Source organism: Equus caballus, chromosome 17, assembly GCF_041296265.1.
Source record: "Equus caballus isolate H_3958 breed thoroughbred chromosome 17, TB-T2T, whole genome shotgun sequence".
Lineage (NCBI taxonomy): Eukaryota > Metazoa > Chordata > Mammalia > Perissodactyla > Equidae > Equus > Equus caballus.
In genome coordinates, this window is record NC_091700.1 from 38,146,847 (window position 1) to 38,163,566 (window position 16,720).

General features: G+C 41.5%; 1 protein-coding gene across 2 annotated transcripts in view; it reads right to left on the reverse strand.

Annotated features, from left to right (window-relative positions):
• Window positions 1-16,720, reverse strand: part of LOC138918366 (phosphatidylinositol 3,4,5-trisphosphate 3-phosphatase TPTE2-like) — a 257,717-nt gene that overhangs the window by 183,341 nt on the left and 57,656 nt on the right. The window contains exons 14-19 of one of the 2 annotated variants that reach the window (XM_070239617.1): window positions 15,328-15,375; window positions 14,391-14,444; window positions 8,251-8,298; window positions 7,314-7,367; window positions 1,178-1,225; window positions 241-294 (exon numbers count right to left, since the gene is read on the reverse strand). The exons of the other annotated variant lie outside the window; for it this stretch is intronic. Coding sequence (XP_070095718.1) covers window positions 241-294; window positions 1,178-1,225; window positions 7,314-7,367; window positions 8,251-8,298; window positions 14,391-14,444; window positions 15,328-15,375 — 306 coding nt within the window. The remainder of the gene's footprint in view (window positions 1-240; window positions 295-1,177; window positions 1,226-7,313; window positions 7,368-8,250; window positions 8,299-14,390; window positions 14,445-15,327; window positions 15,376-16,720) is intronic. 2 annotated transcript variants of the gene reach the window in all.

A 16,720-nucleotide genomic window follows, 5' to 3' on the forward strand; every position in this document is an offset into this window, starting at 1 on the left:
CCTACATGGGACAGTGATGTGACCAACTTATTTGAACAAGGATTCTGTGAATCTAAGAATATGATAAACATGACTTAGCTCAGTGGATCCGAAATTTTAGAAAAGATCTTAGAATCATTGTCCAGAATATTCCGCATTCCCATGGATCATGCCGCGTCTGCATTTCACTCACTCTCTCTCTCTCTCTCTCTCTCTCTCTCTCTCTCTCTCTCTCTCTCTCTCTCTGAGTATATACGTCACCTTTTGTTGGTGGTTCCATCACAGATTATTTCTGTCAGTTCATCGGGGTCATTTCTAAAGAATTAAAAGCATATATGATCAGACTCCAAGTGACTTCATAGAGTTACACTCTTGTTTGCAATTAGTTACAAGTAGTCTTCAAGTGGTAAACTGGTTGAACCCTAAAGAATTATGTGGGTGTTAGTTATTTGGAAACTAGTATTTTAATCTTCCCTAGAAATAGGGCTTTCTATAGTTGTAACGGAGATCTTCGGCCGGTCAAAAAGCCTAATGAATGAAGATATTGAAATACAATTCTTCACTACTGAACCTTACTCTCACGTGTAATTGCATCGAGGTTGAATTTAGCTCAAAATTCAACTCCAGGTTGTAGGCACACATTTCCCCAGCTCCTCCTAATTTCCTGATCCTCAACACCCTCCACCACATCCTGACCCTTCATGTATCATGTATGTCTTTTCTGTTCCTCATACAGGGTTCAGATGACTGCAGGTCTGAGGCACGGGCTCCCTCCACTATGACGGTGGCTTGGCATTCGGGACACCAGCTTCAGATGGTGGCAGAGCTCTGGAGGCTGAGGAAAGGAGCCGAGGTCTGTTGAGCTCCATTCTCTTCTGCTGAGAGCTCCACTGCTCCCTCTCCACTGCTACCGTCTCCTTGCTCCAAATAGGATTCTCTCCTCTCCTGGCCCACTCTAGCAGAGTCTTACACACAGGCATTCTGAGAGTTTCCTCAAAGCTTTGGCTACTACTTTCTAAGGCTCACAAACAAACCGTGAGTAAGAAGTCTCCCTCTTATGACTCCTCCTTCCTTTTGCCACCTAGGCCCAACAGGAAAGAAAGTTACCTACAGAAGCTTATAGTCTCTTACGGAAACCTGTTGTTGCCATCGATGCCCCCCGTACCTTTCACCACTCAGATCACTCATGTCAACTCACCCCATCTTGTCACTGTTGCCAGACGACATTCGGGAAGAATCCATAACCCTGCCATAGAGTAAAAAACAGGTACAAAAAATAGAGTCAGACATTTTGGAAGATAATCAGGTTCTTTTTCCCAACAGAATTGCAGCACACAAAAAGTAAAGTCACGAGGAAACACGACAGAAACAAAAGCATCCGTTTCAGGGTCCAGCACTGGAACCTCTGACACAGTTTCCGGGTTCTGTATGTGCGTGTGTGCGTGTCTGTGTGTCCCTGTGTGTATCCACTGGAAAGAGAATGAAGGGAACAAGGGAGACATAGCATTCATGATTAAACCTCCTTCCTTCTTCACCATTTTGTTTCTCCTTCATGCACTCTGGAATCAATTTGGGAAACGTGAGAGGGATCTGAGTGTGTCGGGATGGGGAGGTGCATCCAAGTAAGAGCTAACACAGAGATATAGATAGAAAGAGAATACACAAGAACAATGAACATACAGTGTCAGGGCCTAGTCCCTGGTTGTTATTTGGTAGGAAAGAAACAAGTAGGAAGGTCAAGGATGACCAAATGATGATTAAAAGATTTTCTGACCTGCGTGAAGACCATGCGTTTACAATGATTCTTTTTCTTTTTCTTTTTCTCTACAGTCCTTTCAGAAAACGTTATCTGGTTATATTATCCAAAATCAAGACTTTTCACCTCAAAACTGGCTTGGGTAATCTTTTCTCTATTTATCTTTTTCTTCATCTACAAAATAAGACACTTGCAAAATGCACTTTGAGTCTGTCACCTTCACAGTATCATGCTAATATTCAGCACTGCACAAATATTATTGATTTTTGGACAGCCTGCACTCTTCACCAAATTCTTTCAAATTTCATTAATTCTGTATCTGGCAACAATATACATTAGTATATATATCTTAAAGTTCAAATACACTTAAAGGTTCTCATCAAAGTAACACACCCTGATAATTTCCAGAGAAATCATGGGTTCCTATCAAGACGCCAAATGGTACGGCATGTTGCATCCTCCTCCCAAAACTTCAGAAGTCCTAAGGAACTATGCACCCCCAGAAATAACAAGAGTGACAACCCTGGGAAATGACAGAGGCCTGAAGGCTGTCTCTTAATTGGTGGGTAGCCTGGGATTAGGGGCAGTGGGTGGCAGCCTTGAGGGGCTCAGTGTGAGGGAAAATTTTAAGGACCGTTCTTGCCTCTCCCCTGAGTTGCTTGGAAGCGATCACTTTCCTTTCTCAGCAGAAACAAGTAGCAACCACCCAGATGTAGCTAGGATAAAAGTAGAGTAGCATTAGGTTAGCTGATGAAAGCAGGGAAGGGCTGAACAATCCTTGATCCTTCACTCCTCCACCTCCTCCGTCTCCCAAGCCCCAGGTGACAACCTCAAATGCCTCCTCAAATGCCGCTTTCCCCAAGAGCTCAAAGGTGACATATCCTGACCACAGGAGTTGAGTGGTCACAGTGTTTCACGGTTTCTGAGACTGTCTGCGCCTGGGGCCATCACCTCCCCTCATACTAAACTTACTTAGAAAAACACACCTTAGGTCCTAGGTCTCAACAAAGGTGACTATATAATACAGCACCCAAGAGAGGACACTTCTGAGAGTGAAAAGGACACACTATTAATAATTATTCTGAGATAACAGCCACAGACTGAGATGGTCCCAAGCAAAACGTTAGCCCTTCTCTAATACAAGATGCCAGACAGAGTAGCCAACAGCCACAAGGAATGAAAGCTCACAAGTCAAAACAATTACATACCTGAGGAGTACAACGACTGAAAAAGAAATACAACAAAGTGAGCAACATATACCATTTGAAGTAGAACTACTGGAACATACTGGAACATAAGCATGACAAATACACTTAAAGATACAAGGGAAGATGTTAGTAGCACGAAGCGACAATGAGAAACCATAAGGAAAACCTCATGAGGAAATAGGTGTAAAAGTACGATTGTTAAAGACTTAAGTCGTGGGATAAATAGCAGTGTGGATACATGAGAACAGCAAATTATTTAGACATGGAAAATGACATTGAGAAACTCTCCCAGAAAACACAATAAAACAATAAAGTGAGAGAATATTTAAAAGAACAGCAGTGTGATATGGTGGGTAAAAAAAGACATCTAACATCTGAAATAAACGAAATCCAAGACATCTAAGACGGAAAAAAAAGAAAACAGAGAAGAGGAAATATTCAAAAACTAATGAAGATAAATTTCACAAAGTTAAAGAAGGAAGTAAAAAATTATCTGTCAAGGATCCATGGAAATGAAGAGAAAATTCTAAAAGCTTCCAAAAAGAGCAAAGAAAATAAGAACAGACTGACACGATCTCTCTCTAGAGCAAACAGAACACATCTTGTTTGAGAGCACACAAGTGACATTTATGAAAACAGACAACATATTTGGACATAAACAAAGCATTAATAACGTGCGCGGGAGCAATATCATATAGATTTTCTCTGACCGTATCGCAACTGCAATAGCTTTTTAAAAGTCAACATAATATCAAAGAAGAAAAAAGTTGAAGGACTGACATGAGCCAATGTCAAAATTCACTATAAAGCTACAGCAATCAAGACAGTGCGGTACTGGCGAAAGAACAGACAAATGGACCAAAGGAGCAGAACAGAGAGCCTAGAAATAGATGCCCGTTAACATACTCCACCGTTCTTTGACAAAGGAGCACAGACCATACAATGGAGCAAAGACAGTCTTATCAACGAATGGTGCTGGAAGAACTGGACATCCACGTGCGAGACAATGAACGTGCACATGGACCTTTACACCTTTACAAAACGGAAATCAAAATGCATTATAGACCCACATGTAAAAAGCAAAACTCTAGAATTCCTAGAAGACAATAACACGGAAGAAAACCGAGATGACCTCTTTAGAAACATGACTTTCTAGATGTGACAGCAAAATCAAGATCATGAAAGGAATAACTGATAAGCTGGACTTCATTAACATTTTAAACTGCTGCTCCACAAGACACAATGTCAAGAGGATAAAAACACAAGCCACAGACTGGGAGAAAACATTTGCAAAAGGCACAGTTGATAAAGGAATAACAAATATACAAATACGCAAAGAAATCTTAAAACTAAACAACAAGAACACGCACAACCAGATTAAAAAATGGGGCAAACAACTTAACAGACATCTGGCCAAAGAAGACATAAAAATGGCAACTAAGAGTACGAGACGATGCTCCACATCATATGGCTCCAGGGAAATGCAAATTGAACAACAATGAGATACCACTACACACCTGTTAGAATAGTCAAAATATGGAACACTAACAACAGCAATTGCTGACAAGCATGTGGAGCAATGGAGACACTCATTCAGTATTGGTGGCAAGGCAAAACGGAACAGCCACTCTGGAAGGCAGTTTAGGGGTTTCTTACAAAACTAAGCATAACCCTTAACGTACGATCCAGCTTAACATACGCTCCCTGGTATTTACCCCAACGAGTTCAAAACTTACACGCAGATGAAAACCTGCACACAAATGCTGATAGCAGCTTTACTCGTAATCGCCAAAAAGCGGAAGCAACCAAGATGTCCTGCACCAGATGAACGGATGAACAAACCGTGGTACATCTAGTCAACGGCATATTATTCAGCGCTAAAAAGCAACGAGCTATCAAGCTGTGAAAAGAAACCTTACATGCATGTTACTTTGTGAAAGAAGCCAATCTGAAAAGGTTGCATACTGTATGAGGCCAACTATATGACATTCTGGAAGTGGCAAAATTGGGGCGACAGGAAGAGATCCGTGGTTGCCAGGAGTTGGCGGGGAGAAGGATGAATAGGCGGAGCACAAAGGATTTTTAGGGCAGTGAAAATACTCCATCGTTATGAAACTCTAATGACAGATTCATGTCATTCTACTTTTATCCAAACCCATAGAATGTATGACACCAAGAGTGAGTCGCAATGTAAACCATAAATCAGATAATATTCCATTATGGCTTTCATTTTCCAATTCTGGTAATCGTATTATGGTTACGGAAGTGAAAATTTTCTGATTTTGATCACTGTGCTGTGGTTAGGTGTCCCTGAAGGTAGAAAAATAAAACTGAAATATTCAGGAGTAAAGGGTATGTGGTCTGCATTTTCTCTCTAATGATTCAGGAATAGAGCCTAAGTGTGTAGGAAGGTGTGTGTCACGTGTGTGTCTATCAAACATCTTCTGCCTCAACTCACATAAAAATCAGGTCTAGATACAGGTATATTGAGAGAGAGAGCTCTTTCTATGTGTATATCTATATCTAAACGTATTTTCTTTCTCTCTCTCTCTTTCTATATATATCTATAGATCGATAGATCGATAGATAGATAGATTTATGTCTATATACCTACATATCCATATGATGGGAATAACAAAGGAAATGTGACAAAATGTTAACAATTGGAAATGTAAGTAAAGGGTATACTGGAGCTTTTGGAACCATTTGCGAGAAATTTCTGTATGTGTTGGAATATTGTTCAGTCTTAAAAAGAAATGAAATTCTGACACATGCTGCAACATGGATTGACTTTGAGGGCATTGTGCTAAATGAAATAACTAGTCACAAGAAGACAAATTTTGCGTGATTCCACTGACATGACATACCTAGAGTAGTCAAACTCACAGAGACAGAAGGTAGAATGGTGGTTGCCAAGAGCTTGGGAAAGGGGCAACGGGGAGAGTAGTTTAATGTGTACAGAGTTTCAGTTTTGCAAGACGAGAAGAGTTCTGCAGGTTGGCTGCACAACAATATGAAGGTACCTAACGCTACAGAATGGCACACTTAAAAATGCTGAAGATGATCAATTTTAGGTTACATGCATTTACCACAATTTAGAAATCTGCATAAGTTTCGAATTCTTACAATGGAAAAAGTGTTTCAAAAATAGCTCTCCTGGTGCTTGTTCTGGTGAAAATGAGATTGGGGAAAAAAGGAGATAGTACAAAAAAGCTGACGTTGAAAAACCAAAAATTGTCTGTCTCAACTCATCCTACATCCAACCTATTCCACCAAGGAAACTTGAAAGTGCATTTAGAACAATGCCCCTTACTGAGTCTATGTCTTGATTTGCTCTGTCAACCTCCTGACTAAAGACTCAAAGGGCTATCTTCACTGGGTCTCTCCACACTCTGTCTGGAGTCGGCTCCCTGTTTTGTGGTCAGCTCTCACTCTTCTCAGCATTCACGTGGGAGAGGGAATATCGAGCTGCACAGACTCTCCAGCCCTTAAAAGCCCATATAGCGGCAGAGACAACATACCCTCTCCACATCCCAGACATCACCCCAAAAGATGTCCACATACCTGGGAATGCACAGTCTAGGAGTGCATCTCTAGAAAAGCCTACCTCTCTAGAAAGCTACAGTTGGTACGTCTACGGTTCACGATTGGAGTTTGTATTGGTTGCAGAGCCTCAAGCATGACCCCTCATTGCCTTGCCAGTGCTACTAGGATTGAGCCAAAACCATTCAGCAGAGCCTACAATGCCCTTCAAAACCTGACCCTGCCAGCCCTCATCCTTGTGGCGCACCTCTCTCTCCCTCAATCCTGTTCTCCAGTCCTGACCTCCTTTTATTTCCTCCCAAGAGCCATATGCCTTCCAACACTGCTCAATGACGTCAGAAAAAGAAGTGAGAGGTATAAGGACTGGACAGGAAAAATGAAAGTTATCGCTGTTTTCAGATGACATGACTAAGTACACGGAAAACTTTTGTTCCATGTAATAAGCACTTAAATGGTATTTATTACGTGCCAGACATCATCCTAAGTGTTTAACACTTATTTGGTCCTCATAACAAATCGTCACGGAGCCTGGAGAGTTGTTCCATGTTAACGTAAACACCAAGAAATGCAACAACATGTCATTTGAGATTTCCTACATGGGACAGTGATGTGACCAACTTATTTGAACAAGGATTCTGTGAATCTAAGAATATGATAAACATGACTTAGCTCAGTGGATCCGAAATTTTAGAAAAGATCTTAGAATCATTGTCCAGAATATTCCGCATTCCCATGGATCATGCCGCGTCTGCATTTCACTCACTCTCTCTCTCTCTCTCTCTCTCTCTCTCTCTCTCTCTCTCTCTCTCTCTGAGTATATACGTCACCTTTTGTTGGTGGTTCCATCACAGATTATTTCTGTCAGTTCATCGGGGTCATTTCTAAAGAATTAAAAGCATATATGATCAGACTCCAAGTGACTTCATAGAGTTACACTCTTGTTTGCAATTAGTTACAAGTAGTCTTCAAGTGGTAAACTGGTTGAACCCTAAAGAATTATGTGGGTGTTAGTTATTTGGAAACTAGTATTTTAATCTTCCCTAGAAATAGGGCTTTCTATAGTTGTAACGGAGATCTTCGGCCGGTCAAAAAGCCTAATGAATGAAGATATTGAAATACAATTCTTCACTACTGAACCTTACTCTCACGTGTAATTGCATCGAGGTTGAATTTAGCTCAAAATTCAACTCCAGGTTGTAGGCACACATTTCCCCAGCTCCTCCTAATTTCCTGATCCTCAACACCCTCCACCACATCCTGACCCTTCATGTATCATGTATGTCTTTTCTGTTCCTCATACAGGGTTCAGATGACTGCAGGTCTGAGGCACGGGCTCCCTCCACTATGACGGTGGCTTGGCATTCGGGACACCAGCTTCAGATGGTGGCAGAGCTCTGGAGGCTGAGGAAAGGAGCCGAGGTCTGTTGAGCTCCATTCTCTTCTGCTGAGAGCTCCACTGCTCCCTCTCCACTGCTACCGTCTCCTTGCTCCAAATAGGATTCTCTCCTCTCCTGGCCCACTCTAGCAGAGTCTTACACACAGGCATTCTGAGAGTTTCCTCAAAGCTTTGGCTACTACTTTCTAAGGCTCACAAACAAACCGTGAGTAAGAAGTCTCCCTCTTATGACTCCTCCTTCCTTTTGCCACCTAGGCCCAACAGGAAAGAAAGTTACCTACAGAAGCTTATAGTCTCTTACGGAAACCTGTTGTTGCCATCGATGCCCCCCGTACCTTTCACCACTCAGATCACTCATGTCAACTCACCCCATCTTGTCACTGTTGCCAGACGACATTCGGGAAGAATCCATAACCCTGCCATAGAGTAAAAAACAGGTACAAAAAATAGAGTCAGACATTTTGGAAGATAATCAGGTTCTTTTTCCCAACAGAATTGCAGCACACAAAAAGTAAAGTCACGAGGAAACACGACAGAAACAAAAGCATCCGTTTCAGGGTCCAGCACTGGAACCTCTGACACAGTTTCCGGGTTCTGTATGTGCGTGTGTGCGTGTCTGTGTGTCCCTGTGTGTATCCACTGGAAAGAGAATGAAGGGAACAAGGGAGACATAGCATTCATGATTAAACCTCCTTCCTTCTTCACCATTTTGTTTCTCCTTCATGCACTCTGGAATCAATTTGGGAAACGTGAGAGGGATCTGAGTGTGTCGGGATGGGGAGGTGCATCCAAGTAAGAGCTAACACAGAGATATAGATAGAAAGAGAATACACAAGAACAATGAACATACAGTGTCAGGGCCTAGTCCCTGGTTGTTATTTGGTAGGAAAGAAACAAGTAGGAAGGTCAAGGATGACCAAATGATGATTAAAAGATTTTCTGACCTGCGTGAAGACCATGCGTTTACAATGATTCTTTTTCTTTTTCTTTTTCTCTACAGTCCTTTCAGAAAACGTTATCTGGTTATATTATCCAAAATCAAGACTTTTCACCTCAAAACTGGCTTGGGTAATCTTTTCTCTATTTATCTTTTTCTTCATCTACAAAATAAGACACTTGCAAAATGCACTTTGAGTCTGTCACCTTCACAGTATCATGCTAATATTCAGCACTGCACAAATATTATTGATTTTTGGACAGCCTGCACTCTTCACCAAATTCTTTCAAATTTCATTAATTCTGTATCTGGCAACAATATACATTAGTATATATATCTTAAAGTTCAAATACACTTAAAGGTTCTCATCAAAGTAACACACCCTGATAATTTCCAGAGAAATCATGGGTTCCTATCAAGACGCCAAATGGTACGGCATGTTGCATCCTCCTCCCAAAACTTCAGAAGTCCTAAGGAACTATGCACCCCCAGAAATAACAAGAGTGACAACCCTGGGAAATGACAGAGGCCTGAAGGCTGTCTCTTAATTGGTGGGTAGCCTGGGATTAGGGGCAGTGGGTGGCAGCCTTGAGGGGCTCAGTGTGAGGGAAAATTTTAAGGACCGTTCTTGCCTCTCCCCTGAGTTGCTTGGAAGCGATCACTTTCCTTTCTCAGCAGAAACAAGTAGCAACCACCCAGATGTAGCTAGGATAAAAGTAGAGTAGCATTAGGTTAGCTGATGAAAGCAGGGAAGGGCTGAACAATCCTTGATCCTTCACTCCTCCACCTCCTCCGTCTCCCAAGCCCCAGGTGACAACCTCAAATGCCTCCTCAAATGCCGCTTTCCCCAAGAGCTCAAAGGTGACATATCCTGACCACAGGAGTTGAGTGGTCACAGTGTTTCACGGTTTCTGAGACTGTCTGCGCCTGGGGCCATCACCTCCCCTCATACTAAACTTACTTAGAAAAACACACCTTAGGTCCTAGGTCTCAACAAAGGTGACTATATAATACAGCACCCAAGAGAGGACACTTCTGAGAGTGAAAAGGACACACTATTAATAATTATTCTGAGATAACAGCCACAGACTGAGATGGTCCCAAGCAAAACGTTAGCCCTTCTCTAATACAAGATGCCAGACAGAGTAGCCAACAGCCACAAGGAATGAAAGCTCACAAGTCAAAACAATTACATACCTGAGGAGTACAACGACTGAAAAAGAAATACAACAAAGTGAGCAACATATACCATTTGAAGTAGAACTACTGGAACATACTGGAACATAAGCATGACAAATACACTTAAAGATACAAGGGAAGATGTTAGTAGCACGAAGTGACAATGAGAAACCATAAGGAAAACCTCATGAGGAAATAGGTGTAAAAGTACGATTGTTAAAGACTTAAGTCGTGGGATAAATAGCAGTGTGGATACATGAGAACAGCAAATTATTTAGACATGGAAAATGACATTGAGAAACTCTCCCAGAAAACACAATAAAACAATAAAGTGAGAGAATATTTAAAAGAACAGCAGTGTGATATGGTGGGTAAAAAAAGACATCTAACATCTGAAATAAACGAAATCCAAGACATCTAAGACGGAAAAAAAAGAAAACAGAGAAGAGGAAATATTCAAAAACTAATGAAGATAAATTTCACAAAGTTAAAGAAGGAAGTAAAAAATTATCTGTCAAGGATCCATGGAAATGAAGAGAAAATTCTAAAAGCTTCCAAAAAGAGCAAAGAAAATAAGAACAGACTGACACGATCTCTCTCTAGAGCAAACAGAACACATCTTGTTTGAGAGCACACAAGTGACATTTATGAAAACAGACAACATATTTGGACATAAACAAAGCATTAATAACGTGCGCGGGAGCAATATCATATAGATTTTCTCTGACCGTATCGCAACTGCAATAGCTTTTTAAAAGTCAACATAATATCAAAGAAGAAAAAAGTTGAAGGACTGACATGAGCCAATGTCAAAATTCACTATAAAGCTACAGCAATCAAGACAGTGTGGTACTGGCGAAAGAACAGACAAATGGACCAAAGGAGCAGAACAGAGAGCCTAGAAATAGATGCCCGTTAACATACTCCACCGTTCTTTGACAAAGGAGCACAGACCATACAATGGAGCAAAGACAGTCTTATCAACGAATGGTGCTGGAAGAACTGGACATCCACGTGCGAGACAATGAACGTGCACATGGACCTTTACACCTTTACAAAACGGAAATCAAAATGCATTATAGACCCACATGTAAAAAGCAAAACTCTAGAATTCCTAGAAGACAATAACACGGAAGAAAACCGAGATGACCTCTTTAGAAACATGACTTTCTAGATGTGACAGCAAAATCAAGATCATGAAAGGAATAACTGATAAGCTGGACTTCATTAACATTTTAAACTGCTGCTCCACAAGACACAATGTCAAGAGGATAAAAACACAAGCCACAGACTGGGAGAAAACATTTGCAAAAGGCACAGTTGATAAAGGAATAACAAATATACAAATACGCAAAGAAATCTTAAAACTAAACAACAAGAACACGCACAACCCGATTAAAAAATGGGGCAAACAACTTAACAGACATCTGGCCAAAGAAGACATAAAAATGGCAACTAAGAGTACGAGACGATGCTCCACATCATATGGCTCCAGGGAAATGCAAATTGAACAACAATGAGATACCACTACACACCTGTTAGAATAGTCAAAATATGGAACACTAACAACAGCAATTGCTGACAAGCATGTGGAGCAATGGAGACACTCATTCAGTATTGGTGGCAAGGCAAAACGGAACAGCCACTCTGGAAGGCAGTTTAGGGGTTTCTTACAAAACTAAGCATAACCCTTAACGTACGATCCAGCTTAACATACGCTCCTTGGTATTTACCCCAACGAGTTCAAAACTTACACGCAGATGAAAACCTGCGCACAAATGCTGATAGCAGCTTTACTCGTAGTCGCCAAAAAGCGGAAGCAACCAAGATGTCCTGCACCAGATGAACGGATGAACAAACCGTGGTACATCTAGTCAACGGCATATTATTCAGCGCTAAAAAGCAACGAGCTATCAAGCTGTGAAAAGAAACCTTACATGCATGTTACTTTGTGAAAGAAGCCAATCTGAAAAGGTTGCATACTGTATGAGGCCAACTATATGACATTCTGGACGTGGCAAAATTGGGGTGACAGGAAGAGATCCGTGGTTGCCAGGAGTTGGCGGGGAGAAGGATGAATAGGCGGAGCACAAAGGATTTTTAGGGCAGTGAAAATACTCCATCGTTATGAAACTCTAATGACAGATTCATGTCATTCTACTTTTATCCAAACCCATAGAATGTATGACACCAAGAGTGAGTCGCAATGTAAACCATAAATCAGATAATATTCCATTATGGCTTTCATTTTCCAATTCTGGTAATCGTATTATGGTTACGGAAGTGAAAATTTTCTGATTTTGATCACTGTGCTGTGGTTAGGTGTCCCTGAAGGTAGAAAAATAAAACTGAAATATTCAGGAGTAAAGGGTATGTGGTCTGCATTTTCTCTCTAATGATTCAGGAATAGAGCCTAAGTGTGTAGGAAGGTGTGTGTCACGTGTGTGTCTATCAAACATCTTCTGCCTCAACTCACATAAAAATCAGGTCTAGATACAGGTATATTGAGAGAGAGAGCTCTTTCTATGTGTATATCTATATCTAAACGTATTTTCTTTCTCTCTCTCTCTTTCTATATATATCTATAGATCGATAGATCGATAGATAGATAGATTTATGTCTATATACCTACATATCCATATGATGGGAATAACAAAGGAAATGTGACAAAATGTTAACAATTGGAAATGTAAGTAAAGGGTATACTGGAGCTTTTGGAACCATTTGCGAGAAATTTCTGTATGTGTTGGAATATTGTTCAGTCTTAAAAAGAAATGAAATTCTGACACATGCTGCAACATGGATTGACTTTGAGGGCATTGTGCTAAATGAAATAACTAGTCACAAGAAGACAAATTTTGCGTGATTCCACTGACATGACATACCTAGAGTAGTCAAACTCACAGAGACAGAAGGTAGAATGGTGGTTGCCAAGAGCTTGGGAAAGGGGCAACGGGGAGAGTAGTTTAATGTGTACAGAGTTTCAGTTTTGCAAGACGAGAAGAGTTCTGCAGGTTGGCTGCACAACAATATGAAGGTACCTAACGCTACAGAATGGCACACTTAAAAATGCTGAAGATGATCAATTTTAGGTTACATGCATTTACCACAATTTAGAAATCTGCATAAGTTTCGAATTCTTACAATGGAAAAAGTGTTTCAAAAATAGCTCTCCTGGTGCTTGTTCTGGTGAAAATGAGATTGGGGAAAAAAGGAGATAGTACAAAAAAGCTGACGTTGAAAAACCAAAAATTGTCTGTCTCAACTCATCCTACATCCAACCTATTCCACCAAGGAAACTTGAAAGTGCATTTAGAACAATGCCCCTTACTGAGTCTATGTCTTGATTTGCTCTGTCAACCTCCTGACTAAAGACTCAAAGGGCTATCTTCACTGGGTCTCTCCACACTCTGTCTGGAGTCGGCTCCCTGTTTTGTGGTCAGCTCTCACTCTTCTCAGCATTCACGTGGGAGAGGGAATATCGAGCTGCACAGACTCTCCAGCCCTTAAAAGCCCATATAGCGGCAGAGACAACATACCCTCTCCACATCCCAGACATCACCCCAAAAGATGTCCACATACCTGGGAATGCACAGTCTAGGAGTGCATCTCTAGAAAAGCCTACCTCTCTAGAAAGCTACAGTTGGTACGTCTACGGTTCACGATTGGAGTTTGTATTGGTTGCAGAGCCTCAAGCATGACCCCTCATTGCCTTGCCAGTGCTACTAGGATTGAGCCAAAACCATTCAGCAGAGCCTACAATGCCCTTCAAAACCTGACCCTGCCAGCCCTCATCCTTGTGGCGCACCTCTCTCTCCCTCAATCCTGTTCTCCAGTCCTGACCTCCTTTTATTTCCTCCCAAGAGCCATATGCCTTCCAACACTGCTCAATGACGTCAGAAAAAGAAGTGAGAGGTATAAGGACTGGACAGGAAAAATGAAAGTTATCGCTGTTTTCAGATGACATGACTAAGTACACGGAAAACTTTTGTTCCATGTAATAAGCACTTAAATGGTATTTATTACGTGCCAGACATCATCCTAAGTGTTTAACACTTATTTGGTCCTCATAACAAATCGTCACGGAGCCTGGAGAGTTGTTCCATGTTAACGTAAACACCAAGAAATGCAACAACATGTCATTTGAGATTTCCTACATGGGACAGTGATGTGACCAACTTATTTGAACAAGGATTCTGTGAATCTAAGAATATGATAAACATGACTTAGCTCAGTGGATCCGAAATTTTAGAAAAGATCTTAGAATCATTGTCCAGAATATTCCGCATTCCCATGGATCATGCCGCGTCTGCATTTCACTCACTCTCTCTCTCTCTCTCTCTCTCTCTCTCTCTCTCTCTCTCTCTCTCTCTCTCTGAGTATATACGTCACCTTTTGTTGGTGGTTCCATCACAGATTATTTCTGTCAGTTCATCGGGGTCATTTCTAAAGAATTAAAAGCATATATGATCAGACTCCAAGTGACTTCATAGAGTTACACTCTTGTTTGCAATTAGTTACAAGTAGTCTTCAAGTGGTAAACTGGTTGAACCCTAAAGAATTATGTGGGTGTTAGTTATTTGGAAACTAGTATTTTAATCTTCCCTAGAAATAGGGCTTTCTATAGTTGTAACGAAGATCTTCGGCCGGTCAAAAAGCCTAATGAATGAAGATATTGAAATACAATTCTTCACTACTGAACCTTACTCTCACGTGTAATTGCATCGAGGTTGAATTTAGCTCAAAATTCAACTCCAGGTTGTAGGCACACATTTCCCCAGCTCCTCCTAATTTCCTGATCCTCAACACCCTCCACCACATCCTGACCCTTCATGTATCATGTATGTCTTTTCTGTTCCTCATACAGGGTTCAGATGACTGCAGGTCTGAGGCACGGGCTCCCTCCACTATGACGGTGGCTTGGCATTCGGGACACCAGCTTCAGATGGTGGCAGAGCTCTGGAGGCTGAGGAAAGGAGCCGAGGTCTGTTGAGCTCCATTCTCTTCTGCTGAGAGCTCCACTGCTCCCTCTCCACTGCTACCGTCTCCTTGCTCCAAATAGGATTCTCTCCTCTCCTGGCCCACTCTAGCAGAGTCTTACACACAGGCATTCTGAGAGTTTCCTCAAAGCTTTGGCTACTACTTTCTAAGGCTCACAAACAAACCGTGAGTAAGAAGTCTCCCTCTTATGACTCCTCCTTCCTTTTGCCACCTAGGCCCAACAGGAAAGAAAGTTACCTACAGAAGCTTATAGTCTCTTACGGAAACCTGTTGTTGCCATCGATGCCCCCCGTACCTTTCACCACTCAGATCACTCATGTCAACTCACCCCATCTTGTCACTGTTGCCAGACGACATTCGGGAAGAATCCATAACCCTGCCATAGAGTAAAAAACAGGTACAAAAAATAGAGTCAGACATTTTGGAAGATAATCAGGTTCTTTTTCCCAACAGAATTGCAGCACACAAAAAGTAAAGTCACGAGGAAACACGACAGAAACAAAAGCATCCGTTTCAGGGTCCAGCACTGGAACCTCTGACACAGTTTCCGGGTTCTGTATGTGCGTGTGTGCGTGTCTGTGTGTCCCTGTGTGTATCCACTGGAAAGAGAATGAAGGGAACAAGGGAGACATAGCATTCATGATTAAACCTCCTTCCTTCTTCACCATTTTGTTTCTCCTTCATGCACTCTGGAATCAATTTGGGAAACGTGAGAGGGATCTGAGTGTGTCGGGATGGGGAGGTGCATCCAAGTAAGAGCTAACACAGAGATATAGATAGAAAGAGAATACACAAGAACAATGAACATACAGTGTCAGGGCCTAGTCCCTGGTTGTTATTTGGTAGGAAAGAAACAAGTAGGAAGGTCAAGGATGACCAAATGATGATTAAAAGATTTTCTGACCTGCGTGAAGACCATGCGTTTACAATGATTCTTTTTCTTTTTCTTTTTCTCTACAGTCCTTTCAGAAAACGTTATCTGGTTATATTATCCAAAATCAAGACTTTTCACCTCAAAACTGGCTTGGGTAATCTTTTCTCTATTTATCTTTTTCTTCATCTACAAAATAAGACACTTGCAAAATGCACTTTGAGTCTGTCACCTTCACAGTATCATGCTAATATTCAGCACTGCACAAATATTATTGATTTTTGGACAGCCTGCACTCTTCACCAAATTCTTTCAAATTTCATTAATTCTGTATCTGGCAACAATATACATTAGTATATATATCTTAAAGTTCAAATACACTTAAAGGTTCTCATCAAAGTAACACACCCTGATAATTTCCAGAGAAATCATGGGTTCCTATCAAGACGCCAAATGGTACGGCATGTTGCATCCTCCTCCCAAAACTTCAGAAGTCCTAAGGAACTATGCACCCCCAGAAATAACAAGAGTGACAACCCTGGGAAATGACAGAGGCCTGAAGGCTGTCTCTTAATTGGTGGGTAGCCTGGGATTAGGGGCAGTGGGTGGCAGCCTTGAGGGGCTCAGTGTGAGGGAAAATTTTAAGGACCGTTCTTGCCTCTCCCCTGAGTTGCTTGGAAGCGATCACTTTCCTTTCTCAGCAGAAACAAGTAGCAACCACCCAGATGTAGCTAGGATAAAAGTAGAGTAGCATTAGGTTAGCTGATGAAAGCAGGGAAGGGCTGAACAATCCTTGATCCTTCACTCCTCCACCTCCTCCGTCTCCCAAGCCCCAGGTGACAACCTCAAA